Source organism: Vanessa atalanta, chromosome 15 (genome assembly GCF_905147765.1).
Source record: "Vanessa atalanta chromosome 15, ilVanAtal1.2, whole genome shotgun sequence".
In the NCBI taxonomy this organism is placed as follows: domain Eukaryota; kingdom Metazoa; phylum Arthropoda; class Insecta; order Lepidoptera; family Nymphalidae; genus Vanessa; species Vanessa atalanta.
Window position 1 is genome coordinate 1,081,859 of NC_061885.1, and position 17,492 is coordinate 1,099,350.

A 17,492-nucleotide genomic window follows, 5' to 3' on the forward strand; every position below is an offset into this window, starting at 1 on the left:
AGGATGCTTTTCTGACGTTTGACAGTTGTTCATGACTAGTGTGACTACGGTCATAGAACTTTGCAACTCGACAGAATTCCAACTGTAGGAAGTGACTGCACTTTTGATGGAAAATCGGTGGCATTTTAAATGAATGGCGGTCTAGATTATTACTCACTGCGCATGCGCGACTATCATCTTTGTCACACAAGGTCTCAGTGTTGCAAGACGTGTGGATACGATCGTGAGTGTGACTTTACACTATACACAAACCGTTGAATTGACATTGTAGATCGCTGTACGGAATGTGGAAAGAAAATTTTATTAAAAAAAAATTAATTTAGCACAAAATTAAATTTATTGTAAGTTATTCGTTACTATGGCAAATAGTAATAATAATATTTTATTGCCAATTCGTCTATTCGATCAGGGCCTGTCAGGAAGGCGTTCTCTTTAATTGTCCAAGGCTGTCACTCTTGCTATCTCATTTCAACTCCATACGAGAGAGAGAGATGGCAATACTTTGAATGCTGTCAAATTTTATAAGATTGTGTGCAAAATAATGAGTACCGAATTAGGTTAAATTTCATGAAAACATGCGTTTTATTTTATAATGTTAATGTCTATCAGATGCTAAGTGAGCCCCAGCATTAAAAAACATGGTATGTTATATAAACTTAAAACAAATATGGCGCTTATATAACACAAGTATTGATTTGTCAAATGTACACAAAATATGCACAATACTTCGAGTGTGAACTAGTTGACAATTTGAGGACAGTACACTAGAAATAATAGGCGTTGAATGACCCAGAAAATGTTTAAAATACGCTTTATTAAAATCTATATTACGTAATGACGCCCAGATAATTTTAATAGCACAAAACAAATTCAAATATTAACACATTACCGTCATTGTAAGTAATATAGTGCTTATATGTATATATTTAATATACACGCTAATCGTATATGTCTATATGACAAAATGTAAAGTGTACTGCACAATGTAACATACACTTTATCTATTTCACACAATTTTGAACAGAAATATTTAAATCTTTGACTTGTATTCTAATTTTAAATTTAAAAAAAATGAAGCAAATGTCTGCATTTCAACATAAATGATTATCACTTTTAGTCATTTATTTATGTAATAAATATGCATCGTACCATTATTTTTTTAACTACACTGATACAAGATTATATATATTATTTTCCTAGACGATAGAAGTGGAAAATTGTAATACATTTTTATATACGCGTTGTATAATTAAAAAGTCGCTTGTTCCAGTCCAACTTGTACAAAATGTAGACAAGATAAATAAATAACAAAAAAATAAAATGGGAAAGGTGATTTTTGAATAAAAAAACCTTTGAAAAGTACTATTAAAATCTTTGTTTTTATATTGTTTACAAATATAATTGAATAAGACTTTTTTTTTTATTTATGAATATGAAATTTACAATAAATTCTCAAAATCAGTAACTAGATAGAAAACCGTGGTGCTTTTATTACGAAACAAATGTGTTCCGAGTTTTCTGTGACTTGGTGCTAAAATTTAACAGCACATTATTATTTTAAGTGTAAAAAGTTTTACATAACTAATAACAAAAAGGCATATGTTAAATAAAACGACCATCGTCGATTCATTGTTTCTGTTCTGATTATCAAAAGTAAGCATTATTGATATTGGTCCTTTTAGCACCAGGCCACAGATTATAAATTAGCCAATCATGTGTCTTCGCTCATTCCGACAAGTACTGCCATTTTAGTTCACATTTTTATTTATTGCAGTATTAATAAATAAATTCAAACTGATTAATATAGGATCTACTTTGTGTATATATATGAGTGTTCGTTTAATAATAATAATATGTATGTAATAGTTTTAAAAAAAAATACTTCGTTTTAAGTTTACAAATTTATTTTAAATTTTAGGATTATTATTTTGTACTTCCTTTAATTTATTAGAACATTTAGTTTTTAATATTTAATTAAGAATAATAATTTCTCAATACTTAAAAAGTTAGTGCGTCAGTTTTTTTTTTATTTATTGCTAATGTAAAATAGAAAGCTAAGGAGGAAATGTTGTATATGTAAACTATATTAGATATTATTATAAGAATGACTTAAATGTCGCAATGTATACAAATGTGTTGTCAAGCTTATTGATATTTACTTAAACGTCGCCACAGATATCATAAATAGCATTTTTTAATTCAAAATAATCAAAATGAACGATTATTATTATTTTAATGCTCGTGGCTTAAATCTATACAAATGAAATAGACATAAATCAAAACAAAAAAGCCGATTTTAATTAAATTTAATTCAATAAATTATGATTTATGACGCATTTATAAATAATACTTTCGTCTGTCGATAAGAAAAAAAGTTTTTTTTTTTATAGTGTATCTGTGGCAAAACTTATACCGACTGACGTGTCGCTGTTGGAATGTTAGTTTTATTCCCACTATCTTTTCCTAGTGACGTGTAACTTAGCGTATCCACTTTTTGAGCACAAGAATTGTGTTTTATATGAACGTAATAAGTTGCTGTGAATATATAAAAAGGCGAAAAAAGAAAAAAAAAACAAAAAGAAAATACGAAATAAAATAAATAATAACATGTTGATCTTTTATTTTTATTTTCCCAAACCCTATGTTAATTATAATTTTTAAAAACAATATGATGATTACCTATAATTTTCCTAAATTATAACCTATGTCTAATATATAAAATTAACAGTAAATTATATTATTTAAAACAACGCAAATTAGTAAAAAAGTTGGAACGAAGTCGCTCTCACTATGTATTATGTAACGGACAACGAAATAAATCAACAACGATTGTGAATCATTAAATGAATAACTTGATATTCATAATTAAAACAATAACGAAAAATAACCTTTAATAATAACATTTAAATCAATATATCATAAAAAGATAAGAAAATGTGGAGGGGGCATAACGCTTTTCCTTACGTGACGATTTCTCCCAGTTCACTAGTAAGAACTCCGTTCCAGTTCACTAGTAAGAACTCAGTTCCAGTACACTAACTAATTCATATTTTCTAGATTAGTGATTCCATTGTTTTTGCCTATATGCAATACTCAAGTATAGATCTGAATTTACTCACGATGGCGCGCGCCGCCGCGATTAATTGTTATCGGCGTGCATGAATAAATATAAACTGTTTTATAGTTTTTCATCTTTCTTTTCACGCAGACAATCTTGAGGATATCTTGCTAGCATGAGCGTCTCTGAGGAGGGCCGCGTTCGTAAGTGAATAGATCTATATAACAATACGCTTATTTGTGCAAACAAGTTTGCGCATTTAAGCGTTCAACATATTTAATGAAATTTTATCTTATTAGTAATAGTTATTATACCCTATTCTTATTGTAAGTATCATTTCCAAGATTTAGACTTGAAAAAAACGTTATAAAATATTCTAAATGTATTTGGAATTAAAAGAGGAAAATCTGTTTTAAATGTAGATTATCTATTATTGAATTAACATTTAGTCTATCGAACACATGTCGGTAGTATCACAGATTATAAGTGCGAGTAACAAAATATGACAATATTATTTAACTTGCAGAATAGACGTTAAGGAAAAATGGTCTAGTCAAATGAACCGATAAATCGAATATTAGAGTGAACAACTTTTTGTAACAATTTTCTATCACCTGAACTAATAGTGTTTTAATGATTCGAGTAAAGATAACATTTTACTTTTTTTTTATCAAACGATAAAGGGTAATAAAAATTAAAGCTTTAAAGCGTAACAATATATCTATCGAATTATAATTACCTTAATTCCTTTTATTTAAATTGTTTTAACAGTAAAGTATAGATATATAATTTTTAAACATATAAATTTTTTATTGCCCTTCGTAAGCTATTATTTACTAAATAACTCAAATTTAGTTAAACTAAAATATTAATTATGCATAATATTATTTGATTAAAAACTACTTTATCTTAATAAAATAAAAATTAAACTTAGATAATAAACGTATATCGCTTTTTTTATATATCTTACAAAGTATCTTCAAATTAATGGGTAGTTTTGATAATCTCCATCGTATGGGTAAAAAGCAATTGCATTAAGCTAGCTATGTATATACAAATATGTATATCATTGTTATATGTTGTGAAAATCGTTATACAAAATAAAAATGATTTATTTCATCTTACACGTAAATACTAAATAATAACTATCTATAATAACCCTTTTCCCATGTAGGTATTAAATGAACAATCAACAAATATTATTAGTGTTGCCAGGTTCGTGTAAAATTATGATAAACCAGTACAAAAAAATAATAGAAAATTAAAATTAAATAATATTATCGGTGGGTAACGTCTTCAATTAACCGTCGTATTATTCCATGTGTACGACAAACGGATGTAATATTTTCAATTGATTACTATACAATTTTCGGAAGAATGTCCTTATTGTTTTATTTGTCAATGAAAGTTGTCTTTGCTTTCTAAAAATAATGGTATTACTACTATTAGGTATAATATATTCGAAATTTTGCTTAACAAGAATTCAACTAAAAACTATTTTCAGTAAGTTGCTATTAAATTATTTTAGGTATTATATTTAGAAATATAATTAAAGTATTCATGGTCTAGTTTATGTATACTCTGTGCTCACCATTTAATATTCCTGAAATGTAATTGTTTCTATAGTATGTAAGAATCCCTTAAAAACATCTAACTAACCCGTTAAAAGTAAGTTGTTATTTCTTTACCAGACGATCATGACGGTTAATCTAATATATTATACATGATCGCATGTATCTAAATAGCGTTGAAATACCATATTGTAATGTTCGGATTTCGTACAAATGATTTCACTGGTAGCTTGATTTTTTCTGAAATTAAAAAATATAATTGATATTTAAAATATAATATAATCATATTTAAAATATAATATAATATAATCTTTAGTTTAGTTTAGTTTTTTTAGCAAAAATTTTATTCAAGAAATAGTTGATTATTTTTTTAAACCTATCGAATACAAATTTACTTTGAAATGCGGATTGAGTGGAATAAAGAGGTTTTTTTTTTATTTATCTTAATTTGCTTGTCGGTAAAGAAATATTATAAACATCCTAAAAAAACCTCCATTTACTGAATAAAACTCTGTCTTATAATAAGGTCTAAGCCTCGTATAAACTTTTTTAATTACGTATTAGCATTAGCAGCCCGTAAATGTCCCACTGCTGGGATAAAGGCCTCCTCTCCCTTTGAGGAGAAGGTTTGGAGCATATTCCACCACGCTGCTCCAATGCGGGTTGGCGGAATACACATGTGGCAGAATTTCGTTGAAATTAGACACATGCAGGTTTCCTCACGATGTTTTCCTTCACCGCCGAGCACGAGATGAATTATAAACACAAGCACATGAAAATTCAGTGGTGCCTACCTGGGTTTGAACCCGAAATCATCGGTTAAGATGCACGCGTTCTAGCCACTGGGCCATCTCGGCTCGTTAATTACGTATTAATTGATGTGCATTAAATATGTAATGTATCTAAATGTGTTTTTTTTTTATAATTTAGCTTACGCAAAACTTACTTGTAAAATTCTTCGCACTCTTCGATAGACACATCACCAGACATTAAGCGAGAGCCGATACCGCTATAATACGAAGCGTAACGTTGCTGAAAGAGAACCACGAACGTCATGAAGTTGTTTGAGAACAAGAAATAAAAATGCTGACAATATTGGATATCCTGCATGGAGAAAAACGTAACGGCTCCTAGGAAAATACATAATATTGTCGGAAATAAAGAAAGTTCAGATCAGTCTAGTGTTTGTCCTTGTCGGGGTGATGCAACCACGGACGCACAGTTAATTTTTTTTTCAAGTTGATATCGGGGCTATTTTATCAGGAATTTTAACAGGCTATTTTAATTTAAAAAAGGCGTAGAAACTTTAATAGGCTCAAAATATACCTACCTTTCTTTTTCTCCTGTTATTACCAGAGCCATTAGGCTCTTATAAAATTCACGTTAAAATGTTTTTACAAATCCTTACCTGTAAATGCTTAACGAAGACTTGTTCAGAAATCACGTTACAAGCGACCCTCAGACCTTTTGCAAGAGCATCGATGTATTTGACCTGTGACGTCATCAGATCACGGAGGTCACAATCGCGTTTCGGTACTATCCTTAGATTGATCCCACCAGAGGGAGCTGAACTCTGGAAATTTTAGAATGTATTCATAACATTAACAACTATTATTGCTTACTAGATTTTTACCATACACACATGGATGTTTGTTGACGGTGGATCGTTACCAATGGTCGGAACTTCAAAGCCCATCAAAAGAGATCTTGCATGTGAACAATAAAATTCTAACACATGCATACTACGCCTTAACATAAACATAAGAAATGGTCTTTGCCCAGCAGTAGTACATTATTTGTGTTTATAATTCATCTCGTGCTCGGCGGTGAAGGAAAACATCGTGAGGAAACCTGCATGTGTCTAATTTCAACGAAATTCTGCCACATGTGTATTCTGCCAACCCGCATTGGAGCAGCGTGGTGGAATATGCTCCAAAACCTTCTCCTCAAAGGGAGAGGAGGCCTTTATCCCAGCAGTGGGACATTTTCGGGCTGCTAATGCTAAAAAAAAGTACATTTAAGAGGCTTCATTGTCTTTGAGTAATACATTATTTTATAATTGGAACATTCTAGAAACCGCCTATAAATATTAGAGGCTGATTAAATTAGCAAAAATTTGTATTGAAATATTCGGATATGAAAGTCGATTCACTGATTGAGCCCTTATCTCACATTTAGGCTACAATAGCGAATACCACGGCGTACTGAAAATTTGAAGGACATTGGATCAAGATTCATATCTGTACCATTTAAAGGGGAATCTTTTGATAATTAAATTGATACATCGAATCAATTGGGGTTTAACGACAGACTACTACTGACTAAATGGCCATCCTTAATCTTTGATTTCTTTTTTCAATAATTTTATAGAGCTTAACGCAGTTTCGCTTTATTTATTTTTTTTTATTTAATTTTGGTTAATATACTGGCAAATGAGCGTTATGGTGACTGCAGATTGTACCCTAAGAAAACATATTCATCCCTTACATCGTCAATGGGAATCAGAACTAAGATGTTATATCCCTTGTGTTTGTTATGAAACGGGCTCACTTACTTGATCTATAATACATTTCATCATCAATGTAATGGTTTTGATGTCGGATTGGTCGAACTGATTCGTTATGGCAACACCGCCAAACATGTTGTATCTGTTGAAAAAAATAATATTTTATAGACAACAGATCTTTTTTATATTTTAATTTCAATTATATCTTACTTATAGAATCTTAAAGATGCCGCGTTATGTAAAAACTTTATATCAATAATAATACAATATTAAATAATATAATAAATAAAGTTACCTTATATATTAGTTTCTTAGAATCACAAATATTATACTTATTATTACGTTTAGTACATAATAGCACTATTATTAGATCATTATATATATTTTTTATTTCATAGTATACATATACATTAACATAAATTTAAACAGCATATATTTTAATTAAATTAATTTGTTGCTATATATCACACATATTTAATAAAGAATATAAAGTAGGATACTCACACGCCAGCCATATACATATGATGTCCAGGTGGAGTACAGACTTTATAATAACGATCCAAGTTATGGAATTTCAAAAAGTACAAGCAACTCGTTATATCCCACATATATCGGTTCAGGACATCCCCGTCCCAAGTGTTTTGGGGCTGCCATGTTAAATTACCATAACCGCCATAATTCTTCCCGAAGCTACTATAATACGGCATTATAAGCAATTGACACTTATAATTAAGCCTATCTTTGTACTCCGCTGTTATTTTTAAAAGTTTGGAGAATAATTTTATTTCTTTGGCAACATCTGTCTGGAAGATGGCGTTGTAGCCTTCTCTGTATGGCCATAAGAGAAAGCATTCCACGTTCAAACGTTGTGACACTTCTAAACATTTTTTTATCTGCGTCGCCGCTTGCACGAACGTTGAAGCCTCGTTACTCGTAAAAGCACCAGATATATATCTATAAATTGATGTTTATACTTATTAATTATTAACTCTTTTATAAAGAACTTAATTATTATATATTTTATTTGAATAGTTTCCTTTTTCCGAATTGCAATAACTAAATAAAGACTAATTCTCATAGACAATAAAAAATATTGTAAATATTAACTAATATTATTTTTTCTCAAACCTGTTACCTGAATTTCGTTTTTTTTAAAGGTTAACAGATGCTAATTTCAAAATGAGAATTCAAATTTCAAAAAACCGGCAAAATGTGAACGTAGGTTATTGTTTATTTTTTTCGTAAATACTCACTTCGGATGCGAATGTAAATCCGGAGCTAACCACATCAATTTAATTTGGCTTCTTTGCGACAATTCGCTTATGTATTCAACAATTTCATCCCAATTGGATTTATTCTCCTCCCAGTTATCTGTCTGCGGAACTAAATCTGTATCGAATGCGGTCCAGTATTTGATGCCAAGTTTAGTACAGAAGTCGTAGAACGCTTTGATGCAACGTTTGTAATTGTCTATGGTGTTGGAGCTGTCATCCCAAGAACGACAGAACGTTGGTCTGCCTTGTGTGTCTGAACCTAAATGAAAATGTATAATTACATTTATAAAATAGCATCCCTTTATAAAATTGCTATATCGTAAATAAATGTGTTTCTCATACCATTATATCTAAACTCTGTCAACGAAACGCTATATTTGAGCCAGTCCTCCATGCTTCTAGAGTGGACCCTCTCACTACTGTTGTAGTAACGGTAACTATTTGTATCCGTGGATGTTGCCATGTTATTATACTCTACTTTCTCTATACCTAAAATATATAAGGGATTACAATTACATTGACTTCTTAAGTGTATATATTTTTTTTTGTTCTTAATTTTGGTACAGTAACAAATAATAAACTTAAATCACTGACTTAGTTAAAATATTTACAATCGCTGCTTTCAATCATAAGATTTATATACCTATAATACTAAAAAATATATATTTTTAACCAAAAAATCAAATTACAATTTTTAAATGAAAGGATTATTTTATGTACCAAAAATTACGAGTAAATTAAGCGAATTCTTTCAATCTCTCGTAAAATAGACAATGTACAAAAATATTAACCTTTTTCTATATTTGCTTTCCACTCAAATATTAAAGAAGATATGTATATACATTTATTTAAAAAAGATGGATAAGCCAATGGCCTTGGTTGAATAATTCACCCCTTACACCATCAATGGGGCAACGACCGTATCATCATTAATATTACGTCTGTCGGGCCTGTTTCTTCCATCCTCAAGCCGAAAACAGCAATACAAAGTATTGTTCAGCGTTAATATTAATATTATAGCTTGTTATTCTTACCTTGAAAATAATCAACGTTATCAGATCCTCTCAATTCTCGAACCTTCTGCCTTTTACCTCCAGGCTGAGCGTACGACATGTTTCAATACTAAAAAAATTCCCTTTAGAACGAATTCTCTCATAAATATATCCTACAACTGAGTGAGGGTCGGATGCGACGTAATCTTATATAATATCGAGTGAATAGAGGCAGCAGAGCGGAATTGTGTCGGATTGCTCTTTGTTTCAAACCTGTACAAATTTAGTACGATATACGAGTTGCTAAACAAACGAACAGTAAGCTTATAGTTATTTTTTAGTACAAAGGATTATAGTTTGTCCTTATTTTCGGTTTCATCGTCCATAAGCGACAAGCGTAACCTACGTTCATGCATGGGCAAAGGGACCAGAGATTTAATTTCAAGCCGATTGAAGAATTTAAATATTTGGGAATCGTATTACGAGAAAAATTCAATGTTGATTGTAAACTCAGTATAATTTCACAAGGATTCAACATACATTAAAATTGTAAATCGTAATTGAAAACAAACGAATACTAATATTTTTTATCAAAATAATATTATTTTATTGAACACATGTTTCAAAATTATAAAGAAGATAAGTGTGTGACTGATGCCTTTAAAATTTATTAATTTGAATTTGGAACGTACTTTAGAATTACCAGGTTATTTTAACTATTTTAGATTTGAGAGGTTTGTTTTTTAAAAAACATTTGTGCCCTAGACACAATTTTACTAGATCTTAACCGTTTTAGATTCAATTTTTTTTTTTAAATAAAACAGACAATAGCTTACCTATTTCAATCTTTTATTCGCGTTTATTGGACCGTTGAGTACTTAAAGTCAATTATACAATATAATAAAAATTACTTAACCCATTACACAACGCCCGCTAGAAACGAGTAAGCTAATTGTGAGAATATTTTAAACAAAAATAGTTCATTCATAAATTATAGAAGTTTAATATCTGAGACAGTTCAATAAATTGAATCCGTGGTATTAACAAAAAATCCCGAGTTCAAATCCATCATTTGTGCTGTTCATGTGTTTATATAATTGTTTAATAACGAAAAATATCGGAATACAGTCATATCTTTATAGGATACATTTTCAAGTGTAAACATAACATCAACATCTAAAACTTTTATGATTATCCGAAAATGTCCAAAAGAGACTCAAAAAATCATTACATCGTCAGAAATCGCCCTTGTTTGTGTTTAAAAAGAAACAGCACACATCGTTTTAGTAAAAGTAGTAAATTAACAGGGTTTCTTCAGGTTCTTTTCTTTCTTCGTTCTCGAGGCTCATTTTGAGCTTCGACTCATTCGATTACACTGCTCCAATGCGAGTTCATAGCAGAATTACATCCTCACACGTGCAGTTTTCCTCTCGATAAAAAAAAAATAATAAAACTCCTTCAACACCGTTGTGTTCGACGGCGTTATTAAATATAAACACGTATTAATCACGTGAAAACTCCCAGAGTTTAACTTGCTTGCCGGGGTTTGAAACCGCAATCTGTTCTAAGCACTGAGCCATCAGACTCAGTAATAATTAGCCCAAACTTAGTTATGCATAACAACTTATTTTTTTTTATTTTCATCGCGGTGCTCACTATGATATATTATTATTTATTAAATATTAAGATTTATCACCAAATTGCTGTCACGGCGACCCAATTAAAGGCTGCTAACTTAACTTAACTGCTTAACTGCTAACAGTGCAAAAGAGTAGATAGAAATAGGTAATAATATAATTTCACAATAGACAAAATCAATGACATTTAATTTGTTCTGACTTGTTCTGACGGTATTTGTACTCGAGGTCTTTATTCTACTGCCACTGGGGGCTGTAGCATAAATGTCTTACAAGGTTTTTCAGTCGTTAGACAATACAATACCTGCGTTTTAAATCTGTAATATCTTCGAAAATATTCATTTAAATTACATGCTGTAAAAGGCCATATTAATCTATATTAAATTCACAATGTACTTAAGGTACTTAATTGGATAAGGATTAATGCTGTGTTGCTTCCAAAATAAGCCATTATTTCTCGTAAAAAGAAAAGATTAAAATTGATTATTGTGGGTTGTCCCTAAGAGACATATACCAACGTGGACTTTTTTGAAGCCCTTTAAAAGGTGTACAATACTGTAGTACATTATTTTGATCTATCTCGTAGAGTTCAGCTAGCGTATGCAATGTAAGCTCAAAAAATGTGTTTATTTACGACATCACTTCAGAAACCTCTAAAACTGTCAGTGTTTTTCTACTATATTGTATTATACACATAAACCTTCCTCTTGAATCAATATATCTAGGAAAAAAAATCAAATCAAAACTCCGTTGTGCATTTTGAAGATCTAAGCATACATAGGGACACACAGCGGTAAGCGACTTTGTTTTATACTATGTAATGATAAACAATGTGTATTTAAATTAATATTGCATTCATTTTAATAAATAAATTATTCAAAGAGTTTTTATTTTTGATTTTTAAATTTTATTTAGAAATTCTTAATTTTCCAAAATAGATTACTTAAGTAAATTTTATATTTAGTTGTAGCAATATGTTTAATTCGGATAATAAAATGAAACAATTGAATTAATAATAAATAGTCAATTAAATTTTCGTTTCAATTTAACATCTAACAATATTTGTTAATAGGAGCAATTTGTAAATGGAGGTTTAGTAGAAATCAAAAAGCAAGTAACTTACAAAAATATTTTATTACTAAATAAAATCTATGTAACAGTATATTTACAATAACATTATAAGAAAATCCAGATCAATCGCACTATAACCGCGAACAAGAGCATTACAATCGGTATCGGCACCGCCATCTTGTTTTCCCGCCTTAATCCTGACACTTCACCTTTTTTTAAGGGTTGCGTCAGACCCGGCATCTTTGGTTTGTCTATCGGCTGTCCAATCATAGAGAATTTGGTCGCGCTTGTGATTTTGACGGTGACCATTTTGCCCATGTATTTATCTTCTTTGGGTACTAAAACCTGTTCGTAGAACTCATTGTGGGCGACGTAGTAGTTTTTATCGTGAGATATATCGGTGACCAGTACTTCTTGTACCTGGCCTACTTTGTGACCGTACGGTTCGTACGATCGGAAAAATTCGGAGAGTTCCTTTGTACGTTTTTTCACTTCTTGTCCTGGTACCTGACAATTGGAAATAGTTGGTTGAAACTGTTTATTGCATAGATGAATTGTAATTGTCAGGACCTTTTATTCATTTGTATAAAGAAAGTGTGAATGGGCCAGTGCAATTACAGACATAAAGAATATAATGTCTTAGTTACCAGTATTGGCGAGACATTGCGATGTAGGCAATGTTTAATATTGCTTAAGGCGCCTATGCCACTGTCTATGGGGGTGCTTACCACTTACCAACAGAACTTACCTAACTTAGTCTAAAAAAAAGAGGAATCAGGTCGCCAAAATCGTATGCTTCTTTTAAATTTATATATCTATGTTTTATTTTTTCTCTTTGCAGTGTACAATAAAGTATAAAATATCTTTAAAAAAAGTTTTAATATTTGAATAATTACAGTAGAGTACTGAGTAAATAGCCCCCAAATTTTATTTATAAAGTCGCCAATGTTAACTTACCCTCTGCATCTTAGCGGCCGGTGTCCCCGGTCTGGGGAAGAATTGATTTATGAACAGCGAAGGGAATCTGTATTTCTTGCATAGAGTCATAGTATCATTGAAATCCTCTTCAGTTTCCGTCGGGAATCCACAGATAATATCTGTAGCAATTGTCATCCCTGGTACCCTGGACAAAATAAAAAAATAAATGAATATCCGGTAACAGCGTCAATTATTGACACTTTGATATTATTTAATATCAAATAGGTTGTTCATACATAATAAACTACATATATAGATTTAATTATTGTGTTAATATATAAATTGTATTTCAATTTAATGTTCTTAAATAGTTCAAACACCTGTTGCTAAAAATATATATCAAGTATCCACAGACATGTTATGCGTGCTTTTGGTATATATATACTATTTTGATTGTTCGGTAGTTTAATATTAAAAATCACAATATACTTTATTCAAGTAGGAATTAACAAGCACTTTTCAATCTATATTAATAATATAATTTTGTAAAATGTTTTTACAGAATTGTATTAAACGTAAAGTTTACAAAGTAGATTCTACCGAGAAGATTTTTACTGAACGTTTTACTTCTTCTATGGTTTTTATTAAGTGATAATACGACATACTAACTTATTTCTGAGGAAATTGACGACCCTCTCGAAATCCGCCCTCGTGTACTCTCGCTTCATGTCTGATAGTACTTGGTCGCTTCCAGACTGAACTGGAACGTGGAGGAACCTGAAAAAGCATTAGATAATAATATTTTAGCTTCATATAATTATAGTTATATACTACAGAACTAAAAAAAAAGTAAAAAACATTCATCGTTATTGCCATGTCATAATAATGATATTAGCATTTATCTGTGGTCATCACAGGTGAAAGATATCTTACTTGTCACCCAATTCCAACAAGTAAAAAACTTCTTTTAAATAAGTAGGCGGATCCCACGTGGCAGTAATTCGTCACGACCGCCACCGCACAAAGTCGCTACTAGGGAAACAATCTCGGTATACCGGGATCCCGAAATACCGGGAAAAATTTGCGAGATCTCGCGATTACAGAGAAGCGTTGATTAAAAGCATTGCCCCTTTGCTAAATTATCAATATATTGATATAATTATATAAAAAGATTTACTTGGTTCAAAATAGAGTTATCGGTCGAATTATAGGAATTATATATTTGTTCTACGCCCTCCATTTAACCATAAACTGGTTATGCGTAAAGAGAGGTAAATCGCAGAGTTTATGGCTTCAAGACTTCGAACATTAAAACCACGAAAAAGAGGTATTTTTGGTCATTACTGCTATTGAATTCCGAGATCTAAATGCACCCAGCTTCCTGCTGGATCCCACAAATACCTAAATGGAGCGGGACTGAGATACCAACAAATACCTGGATTCCCTCAACTCAACGGAATCAAATTATTTTTACAGCAGTGGAGCAGTAAGGGGTCTGTGATTGAAAATTTTATATTATTTTTTGTAGTGGTTATTTAATATGCTACATAGCACAGTAGCAGAACTCGTTGCATTGCCTTGTATTCGGCCTTGTAATACGGATATATGTGCTTATACTGGTACAAATTACAAATACAAAGGAACAAAACCAAATACTGACTTACACCTCCTATTAGGTCTTAATTTTGGTCTGAAGTTTGCATAAACCTTGAAATTGTGTTGTAAATTCAACTTGATACATACCAAAATAAATAAATGTACTTATTTTTAGCTGATTCATTTACTAATTCTTCATTTAATAAGTTCATCACCAACATTATTGGGCCCTAAATTTAAAGTTTTAAGTTTACTCTTCAATAACTACAAAAGCACCTAAAGCTATTGGTCTTGCCCCTACACTCATTCAGGTTGTGTCGGTAAAGTGAGTGGACATGTGATTATGCACACTTTAGTGCATTATAATATGTCACATACTTTTGGCAACTCAGGAAGAGTTAACTCTTGAGAATGAACACCTTGCGCAAAACCACCCAGGAAGACAAAATATTACTTATGTTTTTTTATTTTTTCTATCAGTTATATCTACAATCTTTTCACTCACTTGTATACTCTTGGATGATGCATGATCTCGGCAACTTCTGCAAGATGTTCCAGGATGTATGGTGGATTAGTCATGCCCAGACGCAGCCTGCAACCCTCTGGGATAACCTCTACCAGTTTCCAGAGTAACTCAGGGAGTGTTGTGCCAATGTCGCGTCCATATGTTCCTGTCAGTTTGAATAATTTCTGTTTAAAAAAATTTACTATAGAAAATAACATTTACTTATAATTGAACAAAAAAAGATAAAAAAATTTAACAATCCTTAATTTGAATGTTAACCAATTTTATTTTATAAGACGGTTAAAAAAGCAAGTAGTTAGAATTTGTTAAATTTTATCTGTAGCATTCATTCCAAATCTCGTATATTAATAGCATAAGCCGTTTTTGTCCCAGTGATTATGGGATGATAGCTGCACATAGCAGATCAGTTATGGTTTTATTTTGAAGCTGTAAATGTGCAGGAAATCTATGATCAGTGGATTCTTGTTTGCAATTTAGAGAAATGTTATGATTTAACAAATTATTAATTTTAGAAACCGTAAAAATGTTAATGGCCAAGTGTGCGCCACAGTGGTGCTATGGTTAAAAGAAAAGGAATGTAAAATGTGCAAAGAGACATTGTCAATTTACAAACAAATTAAATCAAAACAAAACCTATTATAGGTTTTAAAATTCATAAAAATCTGTTGAAGGGACACAAAGTTTCACCAGTGACCTACTAGTTATAATAAGTTGACTTTCGATATATCTCATAAAATAAATAAATTATCTCACCAGTATCTTCGCTAGTGAGCCATATTTCACAAACACCCTCTTTGAAAGATTGTCGTGCCCTCTCAACTATTTCCTCCGGAGGGTAACTACCGAGTTCACCCCTTGCATGCTTAGTTTTGCAATATGTGCATTGATTTAAGCATCCTGTGTTGATGGGTATAATCTCTATAAGAGGATTTTTTCTAACTTTTGGTAAAAGAAGAGAAGCACCTCCCGCTTTTCGACCTTCTCCAGTTTTCTTCTGACCAAAGAGACGGACTGTGTGCCCTGAAATTATCGGATTTTCATTAATTTACATTGCATATTAGGATAACTTATACAGACAATATATTTTAAATTATATTTCTACAGTTTTTAAGGACGAAACAGATTTAAGGGTTATAAGTTCTATTGTCACTTAAAGAATTCTGTTTATATCGAAATTATTACTATTGGTGATAAATAAAGAAATAAAATCTATATTACTAACTCAAAATAAATCTATATTACATTAGTTGAGTTAATTCATTACAAACTAAATTTTTTTTTTTTTTTCTTACTATTAAGGCAACTAAATTAAATCACCAATTGAATGTACCTTTTAATGTTTCCTCTACAATTTCAACAATTCTATCAATTTGTTGAACTCCGACTACACTCAGTCCTTGCAAGTATGTAGCACGTGGCGCCCCCTGCGGCACACAGCCAGCGACGACCACATGTATACCACGACTTTGACCCAGCTCTATTTCATTTCTAAAATAAGATTATGAGTTCAAGTTCGTACTTAAAGGCTTCTATTAATATAGAAGCTTTGATAGATACAACTTACTTGAAATGATCTTCGGCGGGACTTTTAACAGTGCAAGAATTTAGCAACCACAATTGTGCTTGCCACTTATCTTCTGTGAGCTTGTAGCCCTGAGCTGCTAACAAACCAGCCATGTACTCTGAATCTGAGTTGTTATGTGCGCAGCCCCATGTTTTAACGTATATTGTTTGGGTACCTAAATAATTAAAACAGTTGTAATATTTTGTGGTAATGTTTTAAAATACTAGTTATACAGAAAAAATTTAATTTTAATTTGTACTTTAAAGTGTGTACACAAGTGTTCTGATTGGTGAATTATATTTGGAATGAACAGTATACTTTAAATAAAGTTATTATTCAAATAAGTAATAAAAACATGAAATATTTGAAATCGTAATAACCATTTTAATCGATATATTAAATAATATTTATGTACATACAGTAACTTTTAGGTTATACCTGGCACAACACTTTCCAAAATAATCTTCTCAGCGGATTCTACTTCCTTATTTTCCCGTTTCTTTGATCTTACGCTTACATTTTTTCTACTCGCGTACCTTTCTTTAGGTGTTATATCCTGTGAAGATATTAAATCTTCAATATCGTCTATAAACTCGGAAACTGCACCTGGCATTTTTAAGAAATTGTATGAATTTGTCAATTAATGACACTCAACGTCCAAAATAAAAACATTGACTATAACAGATAATAAAGCGAATATAACCATTAACCATTACGTTACAGATATTTACAATAAATATTAATTATGGCAAGTAGAGCTGACTGAAAATTTTAGCAAT

The 17,492-nt window shown here is 31.0% G+C and overlaps 2 protein-coding genes across 2 annotated transcripts; both read right to left on the reverse strand.

Annotated features, from left to right (window-relative positions):
* Nucleotides 1-4,587: 4,587 nt before the first annotated feature.
* LOC125069513 (xylose isomerase-like) lies at nt 4,588-9,522 on the reverse strand. Its single transcript, XM_047679033.1, has 8 exons — nt 9,444-9,522; nt 8,752-8,898; nt 8,389-8,668; nt 7,640-8,089; nt 7,184-7,277; nt 6,038-6,202; nt 5,576-5,661; nt 4,588-4,869 (listed from the first exon to the last, which is right to left on the reverse strand). Exons 1-8 carry the CDS (start codon nt 9,520-9,522, stop codon nt 4,776-4,778), a joined length of 1,395 nt encoding a protein of 464 aa, XP_047534989.1. The 3' UTR covers nt 4,588-4,775.
* Nucleotides 9,523-12,159: 2,637 nt separating this feature from the next.
* Nucleotides 12,160-17,327, reverse strand: LOC125069123 (threonylcarbamoyladenosine tRNA methylthiotransferase). The gene is made up of 8 exons (XM_047678500.1): nt 17,152-17,327; nt 16,714-16,888; nt 16,480-16,637; nt 15,903-16,169; nt 15,129-15,294; nt 13,697-13,804; nt 13,067-13,232; nt 12,160-12,616 (listed from the first exon to the last, which is right to left on the reverse strand). Exons 1-8 carry the CDS (start codon nt 17,324-17,326, stop codon nt 12,215-12,217), a joined length of 1,617 nt encoding a protein of 538 aa, XP_047534456.1. The 5' UTR covers nt 17,327; the 3' UTR covers nt 12,160-12,214.
* Between the last annotated feature and the right edge of the window lie 165 nt (nt 17,328-17,492).